This window comes from Phaethon aethereus, assembly GCF_964289735.1.
Source record: "Phaethon aethereus genome assembly, chromosome: 3".
NCBI classification, from domain to species: Eukaryota; Metazoa; Chordata; class Aves; order Phaethontiformes; family Phaethontidae; genus Phaethon; species Phaethon aethereus.
Genome location: NC_138576.1, coordinates 91,448,331 through 91,473,015, shown reverse-complemented (window position 1 = coordinate 91,473,015; position 24,685 = coordinate 91,448,331). Strand labels below are relative to the sequence as shown.

At 39.7% G+C, this 24,685-nt stretch overlaps 2 protein-coding genes across 2 annotated transcripts; one reads left to right on the top strand and one right to left on the bottom strand.

Annotated features, from left to right (window-relative positions):
* Positions 1 to 443: 443 nt before the first annotated feature.
* On the bottom strand, positions 444 to 17,045 carry CEBPZ (CCAAT enhancer binding protein zeta; the record flags this gene model as incomplete). The annotated part of the gene is made up of 16 exons (XM_081997720.1): positions 444 to 583; positions 1,342 to 1,423; positions 1,509 to 1,570; positions 2,026 to 2,109; positions 3,146 to 3,345; positions 4,396 to 4,456; positions 5,916 to 6,016; positions 7,445 to 7,511; positions 9,927 to 9,995; positions 11,135 to 11,237; positions 11,932 to 11,985; positions 12,507 to 12,595; positions 13,228 to 13,402; positions 13,962 to 14,193; positions 15,232 to 16,748; positions 16,902 to 17,045. The coding sequence occupies 16 exons, from the start codon at positions 17,043 to 17,045 to the stop codon at positions 444 to 446; spliced, it is 3,180 nt and encodes a 1,059-aa protein (XP_081853846.1).
* A 260-nt stretch (positions 17,046 to 17,305) lies between these two features.
* On the top strand, positions 17,306 to 23,360 carry NDUFAF7 (NADH:ubiquinone oxidoreductase complex assembly factor 7; the record flags this gene model as incomplete). Its single annotated transcript, XM_081997654.1, has 10 exons — positions 17,306 to 17,387; positions 17,472 to 17,638; positions 17,792 to 17,872; positions 18,509 to 18,619; positions 19,591 to 19,801; positions 20,281 to 20,339; positions 21,086 to 21,199; positions 22,032 to 22,175; positions 22,519 to 22,692; positions 23,086 to 23,360. The coding sequence occupies 10 exons, from the start codon at positions 17,306 to 17,308 to the stop codon at positions 23,296 to 23,298; spliced, it is 1,356 nt and encodes a 451-aa protein (XP_081853780.1). The 3' UTR covers positions 23,299 to 23,360.
* Positions 23,361 to 24,685: the final 1,325 nt, after the last annotated feature.

Below are 24,685 nucleotides of genomic sequence, written 5' to 3'. Positions count from 1 at the left end.
CAGTTCTGGAAGGTAGGTTTGTAGCTGTTGTCTTCAGAATTATGGCTGACGCTTCTGTTGCATCTTACATATAAAACTGATTTTATTATTGTTTAAAACTTAAAACCAGGAGAGACTGCAGAAGTGTTTACTGTTATGCATAGGTGTGGCTGGACTGTCAGAGTGTTGGGTAGAGTCCTCAGAACAGGAGGACTATACATCCAACAAAACTGGCCACAAAATGGCTCACCTTCAGCCATGCCTAACCTACAGCTGACATACATGGATTTTCCTATTTTTCAGTGTATTACAAATCCAATGAGCGGTCTGGAATTCACGGCATAAGGGAGAATGACCAAATGACATGGTTAAGCAGCAAGAATTAAAGTAAGAAGGATGTGTGATTAATTAAAAAATTATTTTAGAATAATTATTGTAAAAATGTCCATATTAAAATGTCCAGTTCATCTTTTTGATTTCTTGCCTTTGTACTTGTTTTTCAGCCCTCTGTGCCTGAATTGTTTCTTCTTTTTGATGATGCTTTTCACATCCCTATTGTGAAGCCACTTGTCACGCTCTATTTCCCACTGGATCTGTTTGATATCTGTAAGAGGAAAGGTGAGAAATAAGGAGCCGATGGACACCTGACCATGATGTGGAATACAGATGAATCATAGGAAAGTTTAAACTTGGCTACTGTATTTATAAATGTTAATAAAGTGCAAGCTGACAATTTTATATGACACTAGAGAAAGGTTGTTTTTTTTTTAATTTCACAAAACATGTCCTACCATCTCAGAACCTCAGGGTTTAAGACCACTCTTGCCATTGCTTTTTATTTTACTAATGCCAAGGCACACTTGTGTTAGGAGTACACAGTGTTTGAGTGCTGGTAACATTTTTCAGGTGACACCAGCAAGACTTGTAAAAGCTCCAGAAAGGACCGATTATTCAATCATTATATACACATTTAATTCATTAGAATTATTTCTGGGAAACTTCTGCTTCATCGATACAAGGAAATACTCCACGAGGCAGGTAAAGACAGCCATGCCTTAGTCTTCCCTTCACAAGAATCCAGGTCACTCTTTATCAGAGCAAAGCTCACGCACACTTGACGAATGGCATACTGCCTGTCCTTATTCCCTCCAGTAGTCACAGGTAATGTTAGCGCTGGGCACCCTTCATAACTGAAGAAAACCAAGTCATGTCTTACTGACATTGAGCTACTATCCCTACTGAGTAACTTCTGACTCTGTGTGTGTATTTCAGTTAAAGAAGGCACATCTTTTTAAGTACAAAATCTGAAGAGAAAAAAGCAAAACAGCATTACAACTATCTGCTATTGTAGTGTGTACTTACTTGCATTATCTCTGTTGGCCATGGCGTTCATTCCGATATTGTCAAACTTAGACCCAGCATTTTCATCCAGCAGATAGCCAAACTTTAATGAAAGAAAATTTAGTATTTTACTACAAAAAACAAGTAAAATGCTTGATCACACTTTGCTAAGCACTGATCAAACTTACCTCTTCTGCAGACGCCAGTATGCTGGCATCTTTGAGTTTTCTCTTCTTTCCTCGGTTGGATCCTTCAGACAAAAAGTATTATTCTTACGAGACAGAATTTCAAGTTCACAAAGACACTAAAACAAAGTGTTACCACGTTTTGGGGTTTTTTTTTTAATTTATTTAACAAGTCCATCTAAAATAGCCGTGTTAGAAACCTTTCTCTTCACCTCCTCTTAAAAAACAGGGGAAAAAAAGTTTCCAACCAAGAACTAAATACCCTGAATCTGTGCATCAGGTGCAACAGATGCACAAACTGCCAGTACAACTCCACCCTTCCTTTAAAAATTCCTCCTTCAATTCCCAGTCCTTCAACAGCAGACTGGCACTCTGAATTGGGGCACGCTTGTGGGAGGACAAGGGTAAGACCAACTCCTTTTCATTTATGGCTTATTCAAATCTAAACCCAGATCCAAAAGTGTAGATAATCTACTGTACTAAAACCTTCTAACTGGAAATCATGGCAATATTTCCTTACCTTCAAGTGATCCCACAAAATTCATATCTTTCTTTCTCTTGCCCTTCTTACTGATCAACTTGAATTGCTTTTCATTGTTCGGGTCTGACAGGAAAAAAAAAAAAGGATACATCAATCCCTCATTCTCACATCATATGCATGTATTTAAAGCACACCAGAGACTAACATTTCTTTTTAGGCGTAATTGTCACAGTGCTCTGAGTCTTCACTTCAAAAAACAAGTTTGAAACACAGCACACACAATCAAATCTTGGATTTCTTCAACCCATACCATTAAAAATTGGTCAGTGGTGTGTCGCTCGTTATGCTTTTTTTTTTTTCCACAGCACCCAAAATGAATTAAATATTATACTAAGACACATAAAATACGAAGGCTAAAAGCAGGTGTTATGTAAACCTTGAATGTCTGCTTGGTAATTTTGGTGAAATAATAATCTCATGAAAGATTAATGTGTTAACAGCTGTATAGTTTACCTCCTTTACCCTCAATCATCTTCCTGTGACCTTAAGCTATTAGCTGAAATACTCCATTAATCTGTGCTTTTCCAGTCACAAAGTGTATACTGTGTAAACTGTGCTTTTCAGCTGAAAAGATAATAAAACCATGTGGATGCAATCATCAGTTATTATTACAGCAGTAATAAAAACTTGGGTGCATAGCTGTATGAGAAGAGTAAGCTGTTATGAGACAGCAATTTAAATAAAAGTTACCTCATCTAAAAAAATCAACATTAACTAGGTCTAAAGAAATTAAAAAATTACCAAGTACCAGATTTTATTTTTCTATTTGAGATCTTTTAATATTTCTGCCTACTGCAGGCCAGTTATTTGTGTATAAAGCTATTTTTGTTACTGACAATGTTTTTGGACTGAAACAAACATGTCTTGTTTGCAGGTTTTTATACCCAGATGCCTAAGTCCCACTCTCACCTACGAGACTGTGCCAGGACATGTTTCACTTAAGACTTCATTGTCCAGAGAAGAACTTGTTCTCACTTCTTTATTTAAAAGCCAAAACTCACATTTAGGTAACTAAATCTGCATTTATATATGGAATTACATGTTAGATAACCTATTTTTAAAGCAGCTTCTTGTTTTTTGATAATACATGGTACTTTACCTAGGCTGTTACCATCGTCAGACACATCCATAAATACACCTCCCTCTTCATCCATATCGTCTTCAAAGTCTTCCTCCATACTTCCTAAGGAGACTTCCTCATCATCCAGATCACTGAATTCACCTTCATCGTCAGAGTCACCACTGGATTCCTCATTTCTTTGTCCCTTCTTGTTGCCTTTGGTTTTCTTTTTTATATTACTAAAAAAATATGTAACAAGCTTAGCACTTCATCTGGCAAAATACTGTTTGCATCCAGATAACATGTATCTACCAGCAAACATTACATCAGAAAAGTTCAACATCATTGCAAGCTACTATAAGTGTCAGCTGAGACCTAAGAAACATGTATTATGCACTCAGGTATGTTTTCAACATCGGCATATGCAACTGTATTATAAAAGTCAACCATTCTAGCAAGTTCTGGAGAGAATCTTATCCTGAAATTAACAGAAATGTCAGCTTCAGTGTTTTGTCTCTTACGTGCCTTTGCTCCTTTTCAGAAAGCCTTTTCTGTAAAACAAACTGCTGGTATCCCTAGCAACTCTACTAAAAGAAGAAATAAGACTTCTAGATGGTTGTTTTTGTCTCCTCTTTGCTATTTTTTACTCACACTAGTCTGGATCACAAAATTGTTTAGGTTTCACTAGAAGTTTAAGCTTTAGTCCTTTCACCTCAAGAAAAAAAGTTTCTGTGCTGATTCAGAAATGGCATTGCAGATAATTTAAGTAAAAAAGGGTCTACTTAATCATTTACAGTTGGAGTCGATGATCTTAAAGGTCTTCTCCAACCTAAATGATTGTATGATGAAGGAAAATGCTGACTTCCTGAGAATTGAGCTCTGTGATTCTGGATTCCACAAAGTTTATCTGCTATGTTAGGTCCGGTTACAACCAGTCCTTACAGCAAGCAGTACCATTATGCCTCATGCTTATTTTTGTACTTGGTAATTCTCAAATAGAAACCTGAGACAATGAAAAACAAGTAAGATTTTGCCTTGTTCACTGGGTCACTGCATTGTATAAATAAAATACTACAGGGCTCACGTGTCAAGCAGCAGACTCTAAGCACCACGGGATCACGATGCTCCATTATGGGACATGCAGAAAAGCAGCATTACTGAGCATTCAACTGCTATTGCCTTTTTTGCCAAGTGATGAGTCTTTTTGAAAAAGGTCTATCCAATTTTGCAGAGTAAAACTCTATATAGGTATTACAACAAGAGATGAAACAACCAATTTAAAGTCTTACCCAGCAAAATCAAGGTCATCTTGGCCAACATCAATGGCATTATCTGCAGCTTCAAATGTATCTAGGGAAAAAAAAATATGTATATTACTACAAAACAAAGTCAAAGAAATATGAAGTCATTGCAAAATATGTGAACCATTTTCCGGAACAGTTTATATGATCTGCATCAGTAACAAAGGGCCCTGACACCAAAGGGTTCATACTCCTGCAGAAAAATACTCCACAAAACAGTTACCTAAAGCTAACTGGACTTTTTCTAGAAAAGTATTTTTCTTTGAAATGGAAGTTTTCTTTTATCCAGGACATAATTTCCGGACAGAACTAGATGATGTGGGAAGCAGACACACACAAATGGACACACAATTGCCCAATGATTCAAACTTAGCTGGCAGGTGGGTATCACAAGTCTCAAACACTTGTCAGATAGAACAAAGTCAGATAGAACAAAGACTCTATTAAGGTACCCCAAGCAAGTGTCCTGCCAGCTAATTTGTATGTTAATTTTCAGATTAGAATTTTGACAGAAAAGCAAGCAGACTAGAGGGTGAAAGCTCCTATCATTGGATTCACTCAGGAAAATAGCAGGTAAAATCAAAATCTGAAAAATTACAACTGCTTCATTTCAAAGAGTAAAAAGCTAACATTAGAGGGTCCTTAATTTAAGCTTCTGAATTTCTGGAGCAAATTCTCAGAGACAGTTAACTTATTAGAGAGACTAACAATAAAATGACAAAACACAGTTAGTAACAGATTCTTATCACCACTAAGACCATACTAATTGTGTCACTGAGTAAGAATCCTGCTATGAGAGCTCAGAATTCTCGAAAAATATGGGACAAAACAGTTATGAAGAGATAAATAGATTTTCTTTTTTTCAAATACTTATATTACTGCATAAGTAAAACATGGAATCATAAAATAATGGACATTTTATGGTCCACTAACAAATTTAGATTCTGAAAAAAATCATACACTAATTCCTAAGCAAACAATGTACATGCTACAGGAAGAGCTAAGACTACTGCAGAAGTTTGTCAAGGACCTAAGCGAACAAATAACCTCATGAAAGGTGTTAGGAATAATGAGAGAAACTACAAAAGGCCAAGCAGTAAAGGAAGGATAGAAGCAAGTGTTACATGCTGTTAGAAAAAGTTAGTTAACTCTCAGGTTACATTAGGAAAAGAACAAAAAGGCATGAACTGCCACTCGTGAGCTTATGTTCAAAATCAGACAATCTCCAACCATTCGAACAAGCTGAACGTTACTGGAGTAGTGACAGCAAGACCTCTTTTAGGAGATGGCCATCCATCTTATCAGCCATCCAGCTGGCTTATGTGAGGGATAGTATGAACTGCTGGCTGTAGTAGCACAGAATGGGAATTGGAAAGACAGTTTTCTTCCACTTCCGTATTCCTGTACCTGCCTCTTCTATACGATATAAACTATAAAAAGGATAGATTGATAATTTGCAAAAGCAGGAAATATTGGGATAGTTACTGCAAGGAAAAGCACAACCTTACCCAATGCTCTTTCAAATTCATCATCATCTACATCTTCCACACTTTCTTCATCATCCTGACGCTTTTGTTTCTCTCTCCTCTTATCAAACTTTGAATAAAATCTGAAATAATATATTGCTCTCAGGCACAAAATTACAGGTGATCTTCATGACAAGTTTTTTTAAAAAAAAAAATGCAAATTGTTTCACATGTATGTTGCCAGTTGAAAATTTTAAGTAACAACTTCATGCACGTCTCAAATCAGAGATATCTTCTTTGTTTTTCAAAGAGTAAGCCACTACTCTAAGATTTAAACCAAAGAAATTTCACAGCCAAAGGTGCCAGAAATTATTTTGAACATAGTGAATTTATAAAAGGGCACAAGAAAGATGTGAAATTCTACCTTATACTGATAAGGAAGAAAGGATGTAGTTCAACTTGAAGCTAACTGTGGTGGGGGGGGAAAATATAAGAGAGATTCACCCAAAAGGTTCTGTTAAATTTTCCCCTGTAGTCCTCTTTTTTTGTGTGCTTAGTTTTACCTTCTGTCAGCCATTTTAAACCACTTTCTCCTCTTCATTTCATATTAAGGAACCACCAAACACAGAAGGCAAATTTGATCATATACAAGAGCAAAAGAGTACTGCACTTTGTATGGAATACTTCAAATGTGTAATCTCAGTTTCAGTCATCTTCAGTGTAATAATACTGTTAACTTTTCAGACAGGGGCATGCTTTTAAGCTGCTTTTCTTTAATCTCAAAATTAATACTGCTATTTTATTTATTAACTAACATTATATACCTCAATATTATAATATGAATTAATTAAAATGAGTAAGTTCCATTAACCTGATACTTCAAAAAATTTTAAAAGCCCCTACAGCAATGAATACATTAAACAAAAAAACAAACAAACAAAACCTAAAGTGAATTAAACAAAATAAATAAAGTTAATTCAAACACCAATTTCCTAAGGAAATGCTCACAGGTAACCCGTATTTTGATCTAGTAAGAACAAATCTTTGCCGAATGTGTATCACTTCAATTTTAGTGTTACAGCTGCATTTTTATATTATAATCTGAAAGGAATGCCAACTAAATGGAAAGAATTATGAATAATAAAAAAAGAAATACACAGAAAACCAGCTCCTCTGACTTTTTTTGCATTGTTCCATTCTAATAAGCTTTGATGCTAATAACATAAGCAAGGTATATTCCAGATATTTTAAAATATACTGCTAATGCATAAGAATTACAACCCACAAGACATTCATCATTACCCATTGTTTAAGGTTTCTTTATTACAATGTCAACTTACTGAATTTTAGACTACGAGCACTGATTGCCTTTGTTCATAAGTGATGCTTTCCTAAGCATTTTTGCCAAATGTTGAAATTACGTTCTAAGGAAAGTACTAATATTACAAGCCACTCAATCAAATTTTGCCAACATTTGGAATACCAGAGAATACTTATGAAATATAATGGGTTTTGATGGCATTGCATTAAAACCCAACACTTAAAATGAACGTTCACAAGTATTTCATTACCTGTGAAAAAACACTTCATCCACTGGGATTTTGCTTTCATCTTTGGCACGGAATTCCTTACTGTTGACTGCAAAAACAAAAAAAGAGATGATTTTGCCTCAAGTTGAAATGATTTTCATTCTTTTAAAAGGTTAAACAGCATGCACAGACAGAAGTATGCAGATACCCAGTGTCACCCGTTAAATAAAGTGGAGGTCATCTCAAAACCTCTTCAAACTAACAGTTCTCAGTGTATACACTGATACCTAGATGTGAGCAGAACCCGCAGAAGAACTCAAGAGGCATAGCCCTAACCAGGTTCTAACTTATAGATCAGCAAGGGAGGTTTTGCAATCACCTACAGCAGGAATGCATTTTTAAAAAAAAGAAGAAAAAAAAAAAAAGAGGTAGGAAATAAGATAAACTTGCTGTCATGCCCTAAAACACTGGAACCACTTCTGCCCAGCACTCCTGGCAGCGGAAAAGCTCATCAGCAGCTGCAAGACAGGACCATACACCAGCTGAGCATAAGGAAGGGATTGAGCTTCACCTTGCCTCCATTTCTGAGGAAATGAGGCAGAATATGACACCACAACAGCAGATTGAGTAGGGTATTGATCAGGTTCCCTGTGAAGAAGCTTCTTACCCTCATATATTGCTCTTCCCTCCTCTACCTCAGAAGTAAACCAAAGCATAAAGAGCTACTGATTATCTTAGAAAATACTATAATTTGTGCCCACTAAGTGACAAGGGTCCAAGTTTCTGAAACCAGATGAGCATATTCATAGAGGACTCTTCAAATGGAATAGAAGGTACCAGAGGATTTGCAATCTCAGTTCTCTAAGCCTCAGCAGTAATGAGCTACATGCAACAGGTAAAGATTTCTGTATCCATATTAATACATCCATATTTTTGTACCAGATGTTTCATTTGTAGAACACCTAAATTCCTCAAATCCAGTTCTAAATGCTCAGTCTGCTCCTTCAACTCAGAATAAACTAAAGAGTGTGATAAACAAACTGTACCTTCAAATGCATTTTACGTAAAAATTCCTGCTTTAAGCTTTGATATCCATAAAACCATGCGTCAGTAAAGGTACATCAGCTAATCTATATAGCTAAAACCTCTGTGCAACACGACAGACCCAAAGTTAAGAGGAAAGGGCTGGGAACGTTACAGAGACTCTACCACAGAAGGTGGTATTACTTCTGTCCTCAAACAGCATGTTTTACTGATGGTTTACCCTGAATTTTTAACTGCTGGTTCTTACCTCCAAATCCTGCCCTTAATCACTGGGAACAGTGGGACTAGACAAAAGGCAGCCTCTATCTGGAGGCAGGAAGACTCTTAAGAAAGTAACAGTGACAGAGATACCTTAACACTAATCCTAACAATAGCTGCTGCTATGGCATTGTATGGAGCAATCCATATTATTTAAAGAGCAAGCTTAATGTGATTTAAATCATTGCATAAATCAATTTTCTGAGATTAAGTCATTTTTCAACCATAATAAGCAGAATAAAAGTCGTTATATGGTAACTTGGAAACAAAAACATTAACTACACAATACTAATATATTAACTACTGCTAGATCAGCATACGTTTTAAAGATTTTATATAATTTCCACAAATTTTTAAGAACTTTAAGAAAGCATTTTTTGTAAAACAAGGATGCCAGGCATAAGAATGGCATATTTGTGAGCAGAAAATTTAGTTACTATTTTATAAATTTATGCCCCTCTGAGGTTAGTACCCTAACAGATTGCTCTTCTAACTAGAAATATCATTAGCTGGAATAAACTCTAAGGCTTTTTTAGCCTTTTTTTAGGGCCTTAAGCAGTCACATTGCCAACTAAAAACAACTTTGTAACAATGTTCCAAACTTTTTATATAAGGTTGCAAATCTACTCTTTACCAGGGGAGTCCATTTCCTTTTACAGACATGCAGGAAGAGGTAACAGCGTAACAGAAGGATAAGAAGCATACACAGGTCCTAGCAAAAACAGCACAGAAAACAAAGCATGCAGTTTCCAGTAGCCCTGTCCTTTGCTGTTAGACATTTCTTAATGGGATGGCTAAACAGAAGGTATGCTCATCATCATGAATTGCATAAGAAAAAGGAGTTACTACTTACAATTAGCGGGGGGGAAACAGGGAGAAAAGAAAGGTCTTTAAAAAAAAAAATTGGTGTTTAAAGCCAAGTGCTACAGTAGAAGATAAAGCGTTTTCCTACTCAAAAGCTAACAGCTGAGGTAACTAACTTTCTCGATGTCATTTGATCTTAAAATGATTCAACAGATCCTAAGTTTTAGCTGTGGAGATTCCATGCACCCTTACAAGAAGATCAGACCTGATCCAGAACATCAGGCACCAGCACTGCACTCCTGATGGACAGGACTTTCTTTTATTGCTAACAGAAATAGCATAGACAGTGCAGATGACATAGGCCTACAATAAGAATTCTTTATCCATCATAATTTTAACTGAAAAGGGGCTGGCTTACCTGCAAGATTCTGCATATCTTTCATAAACTGTTTCTTCTTTGGCTGCATTACCACACTGCTGGTGTTTTCTGTGGCAGAACATAAATCAGAAACAAATTACTTTATTGACACAAAACTGGGAAGAGCGGTGATAACACCAGTGGGTCATGTTGCCATCCAGAGGGCCTTTGACAGGCTGGAGAAGGGGGCTGGCAGGAACGCCATGCAGTGCAAGAAAGGGAAGTGCCAAGTCCTGCACCCGGGGAGGAGCACCCCCATGCAGCAGGATATGCTGGGGGTTGCCCAGCTGGAAAGCAGCTTGGCAGAAAAGACCCTGGGTGTCCTGGTGGGCACCAAGTTGAGCGTGAGCCAGCAACGTGCCTTCCCAGCAAAAAAAGACTGATGGTATCCTGGGCTGCATGAGGAGGAGCGTTGCCAGCAGGAGGAGAGAGGTGATCCTTCCTTTCTACTCAGCACTTGCAAGGCCACACCTGAAGTGCCATGTCCAGGTCTGGGCTCCCCAGTACAAGGCAGACATAGGCATACTGGAGAGAGTCCAGCAATGGGCCACTAAGGTGATGAAGGGACTAGAGCATCTCTCCTGTGAGGAAAGGTTGAGAGATCTATGATTGTTCAGCTTGTAGAAGAGAAGGCTCAGGGCAGATCTCAACAATATATATAAACACCTGAAGGGAGGGTGTACAGAAGATAGAGCCAGGCAGCTTCCAGTGCTGCCCACAACAGGGCAAGAGGTGATGGGCACAAACTGAAACACAGGAGGCTCCAGGAAATATTTTTTCATTGTGACAGTGACTGCGCGCTGGCACAGGTTGCCCAGAGAAGCTGTGGACTCTCCACTCTTGGAGACATTCAAAAGCCATCTGGACAGCCTGGGCAACCTGCTCTGGGTGGCTCTGCTTCAGCAGATGACCTCCAGAGGTCCCTTCCAACCTTAATCATTCTGTAGTCTTTACATTCCCCTATCACTTTGCTTATTCCTGCTAGGCTAGCAATTTCTGCACTGCAGATGTGAGAGTCAGCAGTATGTGATTGTCAGCTGGTTCTGAGCTGCAGATGTCTCCCTGCAGACTGATCCCACTCTTCTGTTGTACCACATGCACCCTGAATACTCGACAAGTACGAAGAGTGACTTCGCAATCTGAGAGAAAGAGTTGGGTTACCATCAATAACCAAGATCATATGCTAGTATGTACAGAGAGGTTCGTACCTTTGCCTTTATGGAGTTTGGGATTTCTGTACACAAAGCGATCCAAGAATCTCATTAATGTGAAATCCTGCAAAGGGTCACCAGAGTACTGAATGTGATTTCCCTGAAAAAAGAAAAAAGCCAAAAATCATTAAGGTCTTCATTTTAGAAAGACAGCAGCTAAACACAGAGGACTCCGACAGTCCCAGATCGACATTAAACCATACTTTAAAAAGATAAAGACTTGGGGATACTTCATCATATAAGCCTCACCAGTTAATACGCTCCGGTACAGGTTCTTATTTTTGGAATTTCAGTATTTTCCTAACTAAAAACACCTCCTTCACTTTGTTTCAGTGATGAAATGCAATGTACTGTGCTAACAGCAGTTAATACTCAGCACTATTTGGATACCATATATTCAAATGAAAATATATATTTAAAATATATGTTTGTGTAGGTTTGAGTATTTTTGGCATGATACCACAGCAGTATTAAAAAAGAATTTGTTCCAACAGCAGGGCTCCTCACATAAAAAACCCACTTCAAATAAAAAGAAAGACCAAAACTCTAAAAAAGCTTTAGGAGTCATGTAATACCCATATTTTTTACCAAGTTAATTATTTCCGTGAGCAGTCTCCTTTAGATAAAACACTAATTCCATGAAAAGCTTTGCATTTGAGTCTATGTTACAGTGCTGCAGAGCTGCTAGTTACCTGCAGAGTGCAAGGAGGCTTTATAAAGTATTTTTTCAAATGGCAAAAGACAGCTAACATAAAAATCAAGCTTCAAAGCTACAGACTAGTGAAAGCACTTACTTCTAGAATTGTTTTTGCAAAGAGGGCCACAGATGGATGAAAATGTTCAGAAAGCTGAAAAAACATGAATGAATCATTTATTTCTACTTTAAAAATACAGGCAATTATTATTCATGTTGACGTATCTGACTCCTGACAACACCACTATGTCATAAGACCACTCTGTAACTCACCAAATAATGCACAGATGCATGTAGTAGTGCAAGGCTGATGTGCTCAGTCCTTGAACAACTGAAGAACTTCAAGTTCTCATCTTTTGTTTGAGTTAACTAAATACATCCTTACTTACAATTTTATTTAATTCAACACTAAAAAGCTTTATTGATACAGCACTTAAGATCCAAAAGTTAAAAAAAAGAGGACTGTTCAAATCTCCACTTGAAAATTCCTATTCCCTACTCCAGAGTATCAGCAGTGTATGTAACTATACAAGACTAAAGCTGAACAATGTGTCATTTAACTGTTCTGTTTTGTTATCCAGGTAGCTACTCCAAGAATAACCCAGTTAATTTTCTTCTCTCAATCCAAGGGCCACACTAAGAAACACCGTAATCAGCAACATAAGAATGCCTTACCTTCTTCAGTTCCCAAAGGCTTGTACTTTCAGCACCACAGTATAAAGGACTTCGGTGCATAGGATCGTATGAAGCTCCACTCTTCCTGCCTGAGGGGCAGAGGAGATGGAACCAACTTAAATTTCCTCAAACGACTTTAATAAGAGTATTATTTTCATTTCACCATGATAGTAATGCTGCCCATCATTCTCAGCTGGACAAGCCACAGATTCATTCAGTAGCAAGTAAGGGTTATATTCAGCTGCCCTTCCCCAGTGTATCGTCAGGTGCACAGGTGAGTTCCTACATGCTTCCAAGCAAGCTCCTGAAACACCCTGCTCTGTTCCAAAATGTCCTCAGGAAAGAGTGAAACTAGAAGCAGGTTCAAAGCTAGACGAATTGTTCTAACAAGCTTCACAAGCAAATGAGCAGTTACATGTCCTAACCTTGGCAATATCGCTCTGAAGGTGTCAGAACTTGGAAGCAAAAAATCCCAAGCCTGTTTCTTGCTTAGGCACAAACGCAAGAAACTGCGTGAAATAAGCTAGCAGATTCATACAGTCTCTTCATCACTGCTGAGCTAACAGATAAATAAAAATTATTCTGACTGCTTTGAATCAAACTTCAATTTGAAAAACTGAAATAATATTTTAATCACTTAATTTTACAACAAGTCTTGATAAACACACCACTGTTATGGAATGTTAAAAATTGAATCACTTATATTTTCTTGCTAATTTACCTCCCATATTCAGATGATGCACCCATGAGGCTGCTGAATTTGAATCGTTTGTTTTAGCAGAATTTTCCGTTGTGCTCCTCTCTTCACCTTCTACTTCCTTGTCTGCATCCACAATTTTTTCCTCATCCTCTTCAGCCTCTTCGTGATCCTTAAAGCACTCTTCATCATCCGACTCCTAAACAACAAAAAGTTAGTGAACAGGTTTTCCTTTCCAGTTTTATTCTGATTTATTAGAAAAATGCACATATTGTTCTTAAGAAGCTACTTACAAAAATATAAAGAAACGACAGCCAATGTTTAAGCAATACAGATTTTTGGCCTTGATACAGGATGTAAAATTGAACTTTACAGCTTACATCACAAAAGTGTAATGGCCCCTGCCTACCTGAAGAAAGAAAAAAGAAAAAAATCCAGTCCTGCCTAGCTGTACTTTAGAGACTGCAGTCAGAAAAAACAAACAGACCGTGTTTTGACAAAGCTTTTGAGTGAAAAATATTTACCTGCTTACTTATACAGGATTTAACAAAATAATCCTCTCTCCATGAATGAGGTTCATAGGACCCACTAGAATGCTTACAACACCCTCATCTATGCAGATTTTTAATGTAGTTATAATTGTTTCAGTGCTTCCTCCCGTAACAAACCCTCAGGATGCTAATAAACAGGTTAGGGAAAGGTACTTATTAAACTAGCTCTTATTGAAAAAAGAATGAGATAAAGAAATCATCTTATACCACATGATCCTGTAACTGGACTCTTAACTCTGGTTTTACTTTCAGAAGCTCAGACAGAAGGTACAGGGTTCCACAAATGAAGGGTGGCATTTGTCCACAAGTAACTTGAAGTAACCTCTTCACAAAGGCCTTCACACGCCGTAACACTACGTCTGCCTTCAGAGATTTATAGACAAGATTAAGAAACATGGATGGCTTTGAGCATGTTGTTACAGCAGGATCCAGAAGCTTCCTGTAGAACACACAGGAGAAAATATTGCTGATCGTCAGAATGCACATAGGAGAATAATTGCTGTAAACAAGAATCATCTAGCTTTTTTAGAATGCACCTAAAAGACCAGTGACAGCTTGTTCCCCAATACTCAAAGCCATTACAATCAACCCTGAACTGCCAGCAGCTGTGTAATATTTCTAGATACATATGAGACATTAAAGATTAAAAAAATCTGTATCAGTAAACAAAAAAACTATCAGAAAATATAAAGAAACCAAGTTTAACTGAAAACAGTTTCAAAATTTGAGATATTCAAAGTAAGAAATCAATCTGATTTCTTCAGGTGTTCAAAAAAAACACAAAGAAAATGGTTAGCAGTTAGCATGCTTCACAATCAGCCTAGACATATGTGTTGGCAAGTTCATTTCCTACTCCATGTTTTTTCCACGCTGCCAGGCACAGGAAGGCCCTTTGCGCATTGCACGTTCTGGAGGCATTTGAGTTCCCTTTTTAAAAGATCAGCAACTTCTCTTTGGTCTACTAAATAGAAACCTGTAAAGATCCTACAAAGAGTATAAACAATCAGCTGGGACAAGAAAAGAGATACTTTTATAACACAAGGCTTTCCAACTACACAAATTAAACCATCTGAAGAATTTGTTAACATAATATTCTCCTCCACTTCCATGAAAAAAAGAAACAAGATTTTAGGCTATTGCGTGACTAATCCACAGCACCTGTAAAAGTGATTTCAGAAGTAGTAGTTATTGATTACTTTCAAATAACATCTGGAATTAAAACATGCCATCAAAAAAACAGTGCAAAGTATGGAATGCATACGTTGTGTTCTCAGGGCCTATCACTACTGTTTGTTTCATCCCCACATTAAGCCAAAGAAATCACATGTTTTTTCTTCTAGCTTGTACAAAAGGTCAGAAATGTTTAGACAGTGAGACGCAAAACTTGCAAGATTTTAAAACACGTGTTTCTACAACTTTAATGCTGACTACCTCATAAAATGAAATTTATATAAAAAAATGCAAAACTGTCACTTACTTGTATAGTGCTGCGTAGTACCTATCCGACACAGTCTGCTGAGAGTCCATCACTTGAAACAGTAACATCAGGGCCTGGACACTGGTACCAAAGCTCGCAAGATGAAGAACTTTAAACAACGTGTCCATTTGTTCCTTCACTTTCTCATCACCAGTGTCAGCATAAGGGTAAGCTCTGTTTACCCCACAAAGAAGAGCACTGAGCATTTTGGATTCAACATCTTTTTTCTTAATGGAGTTACGAAAAAAGCAAAAGTACAAAGTTATCAGTTTGTTAGCCAATGCACTTTCTTCATGACTGAGGACTATCTGATTCAGAAAGCAAATGGCATAATACTGAGTTTTCACATTAATATTTGACCTGTACAAAAGCCTCTCCACCTCACTGCACACTACTCCCTTCATATTTGGATGCTTGTGAAGTAACGTCTCTAAAAGATAAGAGGCTTTGGTGGCGATTTTGTTCTGAGGGTCTCCCAGTTTATTTACCAGCTGAACAAGCAGAACTTTCTCCTGCTCAGGCTTGTTACAGAGAAGCTCGTGGGCAACTGCCAGCGCTCGAGATTTTGTTGCTGTCAGAGAATCATGACTCAGTGTTTCTAACGCTTGCACAAATTCTGCCACCTGCAGTTTCAAGTGATGCTCAAAGTACCACAGTATCAACCGTCTGTCTCTTGAATCCCTGTTGCCACTCGACATCTTCTCTACATTGTTAAATGGTCGCTGCGAGAAAGACCATAATTTTCGATTGTCTGGTAGGAGATCTGAAATGAGAAGCTCCTTGAATGTATCCAAAGCCATGAGGCTCTGATGCCTGCTGCCCTTTTTCCTTACGAGGTTTACCAGGTTCTCAACGAACTGGAGACTGTGGACAGCACTGTCCTGAATGAGAAGGGTCATAGCTGCCATCCTGTCAGCCAAGGTACCTGACGACACAACAGTTTTCATCCATGCTGAAGAGGCCCCCTTCTGATACTCTGTCTTATTCTTATACAGGTCTGTCTCATGTTGGTACAGCTTTTGGGCCAAAGCCTTATACTTGGACAGAAGCATCTGATTTTGTGGCTCTGGAGAGAATTCGCTGGTGTATTCTAGGTCATACCATCTGCCCCCTGGTTTGACCAGTATCACCTGCCTAGCATGAAATTCAAAATCTTCTTCCAGCCTCTCTTTCTTTGCTGAAAGGAGCTGGTCCTGATCGCCGCCAGCTTGTTTCTTCTTGCCATCTTTCACACCGTTTGCCTTTTCCTTGACTTTCTTTTCTTTCTTCCCTTCTAACGAAGGAGGGTTAGTTTCTTTCTTGTTTTTCTCTTTCTTTGGGGGCTTCTCTTTCTCCTCACTGCCCCCGTCCTCCTCCCCCTCCTCCACCACCAGGCAACTTTTCGCATACTTGCCGAGCCCCAGGGAGCTGACGAACGCCTCCAGCTCCCCTTCCTTCAGGTCGTCGATCGCGTCCTTCTTGCCGCCGTCCACCATCTCCTCTGCCTCGTCCACGGCGCACAGCATCAGGTAGTCTTGCTGCGGGCGGCAGCGCACGGCCGTTACAGGCAGACTCGGGGCCAGGTCGCGCGCTCTCAACGCCCCCCCCCCCAGCCCTCGCACCCCACAAGGGTCCGTCCCGAGGGGGCCTGTCCGCCACGTGCTCCCGCTCCCTCCCGCCCCCTCCTTTACCTTGGTGCCGCCGAGGCGCAGGACCTCGTCCAGCGTGAACCCTTCGCCATCCCCATCTTCTTCTTCTTCTTCATCATCGTCCTCCTCCTCGCCGCCCCTCGCCTTCTTCGGGTCCCTCACGCCGAAGTCCCACAGCGCCGCCATCACTGCCGGCCGGAAGCTCCCGCGCGCCTGCGCGGCGTGCGCTTCCGGCCCCGCGGGACGGCGGGAGCGCAGGTCCTGCAAGGGGTGTGGGGGGCGCGCATGGGCCTCGCCGGAGGGGGCTGGAGGCAAGTGGGCGAGGAGCATCTCAGGCAAATCTTAGCAGCCTCTCGCTGCCCCCAGCGGCCCGGCCGCCAAAGCGGCCAGGACCCGAGGAGGAGGAGGAGGAAGAAGAGGAGGAGCGGGCTAGGGACGGCGCAGCTATGGCAGCTCTACCTGCGCGCCGCGCGCTCTTCGCCGCCGTCCTGAGCCCCAGCGGCTTTCGTCGGCTCCCCTGTCACCATGGTAACCGCCGCCTTCCGCCCCCCGCTCTGCCTCGGAGCCGCCAGTCGCCCCGCTGAACCCCCCACTCCCCTCGTCTCCCCACAGCTCCGGCGGCGGCGGTGCGGCCCGCCTCGGGCGCGGGGGGCCAGGCGGAGGCCGAGGGGCCCAGCCGGGCCACCGCCATGCTGCGGCACCTGCTTCTCAAGCTGCGGGCCACCGGGCCGGTGACGGTGGCCGAGTACATGCGGGAGGCGCTCACCAACCCGGGCCAGGTGCGGCCAGGGCCGGGCCGGGGGCTCCTCTCCGTCGCGGCCTGCGGGCCAGGGGCGCTGTGCCCGAGCGCCCGCAGCCCGTAGCGTGGCAGCCGGCCGGGAAGCGGCCCCGCCGTGCCGCTCACCGGGCCCCCGGCGCCTCTCCCCCCGCAGGGTTACTACACCCGCCGCGGCGGCATCGGTGACAGCGGGGATTTTATCACCTCACCGGAAATAAGTCAGATATTCGGAGAGGTAACGTATATTTCCTTGTGCTGTAGGTAACTTTTCATTCTTAAGTGAGGGGGAAGGGGTGTTTTGTTTTTCTGTAAGATCAGAGGGTCCCTTTCTTGTGTTATAGTTTAGGACACCACCTATGCTTAGTAACGCTTATTTTCATATAGAACTTATTTATAAATAAAAAGAGTTATGGTAGCTTCCCAGTGCAAAAACTCAGAAATCACTTTCAGATTTTGGTCTGGTTCATGCAGGTTTGCATGTCATTTCCAGTTGCGAAGACTGGCTAAACGCTGCTTTCGAGGACACCTTGGTATGGTAAATGCATTGTCATGAAGAACAGCTGTTTGGAGGCAGCTGGGCAGTGACCTGCATTTGAGCCTTAAATAACAGTTCTTGCTCCAGCCAGAAAGGAGTCTCACCTGTTTACTAGTGGAGAGTTGCTTATGCTGGGCTGACAGCAAACAATCACCAGTTTTAATATTTAAAGAGAAGAGAGCAAAGTTATGCATCATATTGATTTTTCTTAACTTTAAAATACACGGAGAGGATCTCACATAGTGTCTTAGGTATTATCAGACAAAAGGCAGATGGCACTTTCCACAAGTTCTGAAGTTATTACTGTAACTCTTTGTTTGTTTTTCTCACTGTCAGTTAATAGGAATATGGTATATTAGTGAATGGATAGCTACGGGCAAACCTAAAGCATTCCAGCTGGTGGAACTGGGCCCAGGGAGGGGCACTCTTACTGATGATATATTACGGGTAGGTAAAAACTGATATTAATAGTCTCTATTTCTGGCTTTATTCTGTGGCTTCTCTGAAATCTGAAGGAGTGAGGGTTTGCTATCGGGGTTTAATCTTCCCTAGTAACCAAATCATTTCGGTCTGGAGATTTGCAGCTTAGAATCTAATTAGAATATGTGCAAGTTTCTGCTATTCAGGTCTCCGAGTTGAAAGCAGAACAGGAGTGGGTGTGTGCACACTGTACAGATAGGCATGTAATCTTTCAAAGACTACTTCATAGAAGGAGAAGGCAGGGATAGTCCATTACAAATTATTTCTGTATAAGAAAGCATTATCCAAACTCAATACCATTTAGGAGGGTGCTGCTGTGTGGAATTGGGAGGGAGGCCTCAGTGCAAGCAACAGGAGTGACAGTAACACAGGAGTGAAGTTGTGTTGTTCCTCTGGGGATTTCAGGAGCTTATTTAACCCTTTCTTTTCTGTCATGCTTGCATGGCTGTCTGTTAATTAAAATCTGCTGATTCAAAAATAAATTGCTAATGGGATTTAGTACTTCAGAACAACTTCTATTCTATCTACATATATTAATGACAAGGAACTCTAATAACTACAGTGAAGTGTAGAATATTGAGCACTTTTTGTTTATGGGGTTGGAGAAAGCTGAACCATTTTTCTCCTAATGCTAAACCCGCTGCAGGTGTTAGAGGAGCTACTCACTTTAAGGTTGTTGCTATGCAAAATTAGCATTTCATGTTGCTGTACTTTGCTGACTTTATTAGAAGCATAGCAGCTTTTATTAAAATTGATGAAGAAATTCCCATTTCTTCCTGGAGGAGCAAAATGCAGCCTCTTTCCCTGAGACTATTTTGTTAAATGAAAGCAAACTAAATCTCTTCTTGAATATAAGTAATGAGATTAAAGGTTAATTCTTAAACCTGTAATGTTTATAGCACATGACTGTGCCTAATAGCATTCATCTGCCTTTACAGGTCTTCAGCCAGCTTGCCTCTTTACTTAGTAAATGTGATGTCTCTATTCATCTGGTAGAAGTGAGTCCCAAACTCAGCGAGATCCAAGCACTGATGCTGACAGGAGGGAAGGTGCAGTCAAACCCTGAGGACAAGTCTACTTACATGAAAGGCATAAGCAAGACTGGAATTCCTATTTTTTGGTACAGAGACATTCAAGATGTGCCATCAGGTAAGGTACTTGCACTTATTGTTACAGGGATGGCGCCCTTCTGCCATTTGCAGCATTTGATAACTGAGGATGTCTCTGTTAGCTTTCGTAACAGGTAGAAAAATAGTTAATGTACATATTGGCTCCTGCTTGTTGTATGAGTCTGAGGCAGGATCTTGACTCATTCTTATAACTGCTGCCTATTCTGACTACCTTCATTTTGTGATAGCTGCCCAATTTCATATATTTTGACTTTTCATGGGAAACCGTTTACTGGCTTTGCTTGAATCTCCTTTTGTGAGATACTGGTCTAAAATTCATGGACAGGAAGCTATAGCTAGCTGTAGAAATGCTGTCTTTGATGTATCCAAGCTGGAAGTAATGATAATTATTTCACAACAACTAAATTCATTAAAATTCATAAAAACATTTTAATTTTCAACTGGAAGCTCCTATGGAAGCATTAATAACTTAATGCATTCTTTTTTACCTTCCTACAGGTTACAGCTTTTACTTAGCACATGAGTTTTTTGATGCCCTGCCAATACATAAGTTTCAGGTATAGCAAGAACATTATTGTAACTGTGACCATCTACTTAAATGCCTTTTCTCTTTGAAGAATAGAACTATGGTGCCAAACTAGACACATGTATTGTTTATGGTGATACAGTATTTCTAACTGATCTTAGACAAATAAAGCTTAATTGAATTGATAACTGTAAAATTAATAATTGTTCTTGAATAGAGAAACTTGTAGAAAGCTAAGATTTCTTTTTGCTTAGAAAAGTCTCAAGTTTTTTTTCTTAGTTCTTATGCTATGTTAATAAGTTTTTAATTTCAATGTTATTTTATGTACCACTACTAACAAACACAATGCTTTGAAGGGCTTTCACTTGAATGGTAATGAGAATAGCAAAATAAAGGCTAGTTAGGATTCAGAAGAAACTTTCAACTTCACATTGCTAATTAGTTTATGAAAATCAATGGTACAATAAATAATTTTATTTTGATAAGTTAAACATTGCACTGCCAATAGAAGAGGCAGCATTTTTATCAACAGTATCAATGACCATTCCTTTCAGGTATAATTAAACCTGTATTTGTTGACTCTACAGACCGGTCTCTGCCACAGACTTTTTCCAAGGCAGTTACTGGAATTAAATAGGAGTGAATAATTGTTGTTAATAGCATATAATGTTCTTAAAACTTTTGTGAAAATGCTTGACACATCAATTCAATTCAAAACCCAAGATACTGCATCTACCCACTAGAGCATAAAATGAGTACTCTGGGTTCATTAAACAGAGAACAGAGAAAGGCTGGCGAGAAGTGTTGGTTGACATAGATCCGGAAGTTCCTGACCAGCTGCGGTTTGTCCTGTCACCATCCAGTACCCCTGCAACAGAAAATTTTATTCCGGTAAGGTTATGCCTACTGGAGTTCGTACTTACATTTGTACTGACTCTTTCAAGTGCACTTACTGCTTCTCAACTACTTTGACAGCAAGAGGAGGGCTCTCAATCTGTAAATGAGGAACTACAGCTTACCATTTCTATTCTGCAAAACTTCCACAAGCATTTAACTTTGTGCGCTGTGAACATAGAACACAGAAATACACACGTACATCAAATTTGGCAACGTCAGAGCTTAAACAGACAAAATGTTCACGAGAGCAAACTGAGGCAGCAAGTAACAGGGAGTGTTCTGTGTTGCATGGGTCACCACCATCTGGACAATGGCCCTGCCTAAGCCAGGCTCTCAACCCACTGTGGCCATGCTCAGTGCAGCTGGGTACATCTGTGCCGTACTGACCCTTAAATGGAGAGTGTCTAAGATTATTTTTTTCTGAAGTTCACTGGATTCTTCAAGTTTACAAAACAAAGTAGTTGAGATTAAACCAGCTACAAAGTTTCATGCAAAAAGGCCTTTTTGAAGGGTGCACACAGCTGAAGAGCTATTTTCATTCTTTCAGTACCACAGTAATGCAGTTTCACCTGATGTGGGTATTCTTACTGGCTACAAAAATGTTTATATTGCTTGACTATGGGTTATAGAAGAGAGGACTGAAATCCAGCACTCAAGAAGAAAACTAATTGAAAATGACAGTTAGCAAAAATTAGCTCAAGCTCTAGGTAGCCTAGAATATACCCCTGGACCTCTACGCCCCAGTGAAGTGATGACAAGTGTGAAGAACTCTTGCCCTGTACTTGCTAGCTAATATGGGTGTTTTGATCTTTGACCTCTGCACTAGCCAGAAGAAACAAGAGATCATGTGGAAGTGTGTCCTGAGGCTGGTGTCATCATTCAGAGGCTTGCCTGTCGTATAGAAAAGGACGGTGGGGCTGTGCTGGTTGCTGATTATGGTCATGATGGAACCAAAACTGACACTTTCCGGGTAAGTCACCCTGAAATAAGAAGCCAGAATACTCTGTTATCTTTTATTTGTTGCTTGGATCATTAAGTTCTTGTAAGAGAAAGGTTTTGGGTGGACATAATAGCAAAAAAACCTGCATTATGCTGCAATTATAAAACTGAGTAATTGAGTCCTTACCTAATTGGTATGCATAAGGATTTCTGCCAGATGGAAGGGAAAATCTGAGCCCTTACTACATTTATCTCAGATTTTCAAAGTAAAATTTGCTATTCTCACCCCTCACATGCACAACGTAGTCTCTGCTAGCCCCAGCTATTGTAGCTAGAAGTACAGCTGAGTGTAATCTTCCAATTTAATTTTTCAGGGATTCCAGAATCACAAACTTCACGATGTGCTGAGAGCTCCAGGTACAGCAGACCTGACAGCAGACGTTGATTTCAGCTATCTTCGAAAGATGATACAGGGAAGAACAGCCACATTAGGACCCATAAAACAGCGGGAGTTTTTAAAAAACATGGGCATTGACCTCCGATTGCAGGTACGATAGTGCTTACAGGTACATAAACTCTCCTAATCCAAGCAATACTCTTAAGCAGCAAGAGAACTTTTATAAAAATCAGGTTTTAAAAAGAAGTCGTTTAAAACTAAATGTAGGTGTGAGATCAAAGAGTTGTTTCCTAAGTAAGTTACTCTGGATCTCTAAGTAAACTGATTATATTATATTTAGGAGTATTTAATGCAAAACTTTGCTACATACATACTTACATCATTGCATATGAGCTCCACCAGGGATCTCACCAGTTCTACTGAACACTGTGGTACTGTTACATTAGTATAAGCAAAAAGGATGCAACAATAGATTACAGGTATGAGGCAATTTATAGGAGAGCAGGAAGGGCCATAACCTTCATAACCTTTTTTTTTTTTTAAGGTCCTCTTGCAGAATTCACGTGATGCAGCAACTCATGAGCAGTTACTTCACAGCTATGATATGCTGATGAATCCCAAGAAAATGGGGGACTGTTTTAATTTTTTTGCCCTGCTACCTCACCACAGACTTGCACATCCTGACAAGAAACATAAGCCAGAATCAAAGTCTCCCTTACCACCTGTTGCTGGATTTGGTGAACTTTTACTGAAGTAATTTCAAATACTGTAGCAAAATGTCTAATAGTAGTAGCTTTCAATAGGAACTTACTAAATTAAAAAAAAAATGAAACTAGTCCTGTGGTTTATGGTTTCACATGTTAAGTGTTTTGCAATAGTGTAATCAATATATAGCTACATACACAGTTAGGAAAAAACCCTAACTATTTTGATTTATCTTTGAACTGAAAGCACATGACATGTTCTGTTACTTCTCCAGGCACTTTTCTCACACCAATCTACACTTCAGGGCCTAGCCCCATTGTGGTAGAAGTGCTACTTCAGAGTAAATCTCATGCAGCATACTAAACCTGCTGATTGACCCACTCAAAGCAGTAGATGTAGAGATCAAACACTGCACATACAGAAACCACCATACATAGCACAAACAGTGTGTCAAGGGGCTTACAACAGAGCTGAGTGAAGTATCTACTAGTAGAATCGAGTTAAAACTTGTCAGTAACAAACAGATGTGCTAAAGAGACTTTAAGTGTACTCAGCTTTAGTACTTATTTAAAATACAAGATGCCTTGACATTTTTGAAGATACTTTTGTAAAGAGAATGGTGACAAGAACCACGCAGAGAGAATTGTGAGTTCCAAAGCACCTGCTAACAGAATTTCCACAGCAACACCTATCTAATGCCAAATCCACAAACATGTAAGTATAAAGAAACATTTATGTCTAAGAATGTTTGGTAGGAGATAATTAATGTAAATAGAAAAAACAAATCTGATAGGGAAATAAATTTTATTTTCAAGCTTATCAGAGGATATTTACAAACAATGGGATGTATAAAAATATAAAAGTACTTGACAGTGTCCTTTTGAGGCTATAAATTTTACATGAGCTTTTTTCCTAGCATTATTATAGCACTATTTCTTGAATGAATGCGACTTAATTCATCTAGGGGTAAGGATATCAAACACTGTAACCTACTGCTGTCAAAGTTTGCAGTAAAGGTAGAAAAAAGGGAATAAAAAACTCAGCTAATTTTACTACTCTGAAGAACGTTTACTCCTAATGTATGTCTGATTTTTTCGTTCCTCTACTATTAGCTGCTTGTGGCTTCTATTGTCTGGCTCCATAAGTCTGTGTATATGGTCAGGCAATCTCCTCCCAAGGCAAACAGCATTACTTTTTTGGTTTTTTTTCTTTTACTACAACCTGAAGAATAAATAGCTCATAATATTTTGGAACAGGGCAGACTTCATGGGGAGACACATCAGCCAGGCCTTCTACTTCATTATTTCCGCCTCCTTCCTCTCTTGTGTTGTGCTTTTTCAAGTGACTGAACTGGCTTTTTTCCTCCCTTAAAAGAACACAAACAAAAAAAAACCCACAGGAAAACATGAAGTGACAGGTCAAGTATAAAAATCTAAAAT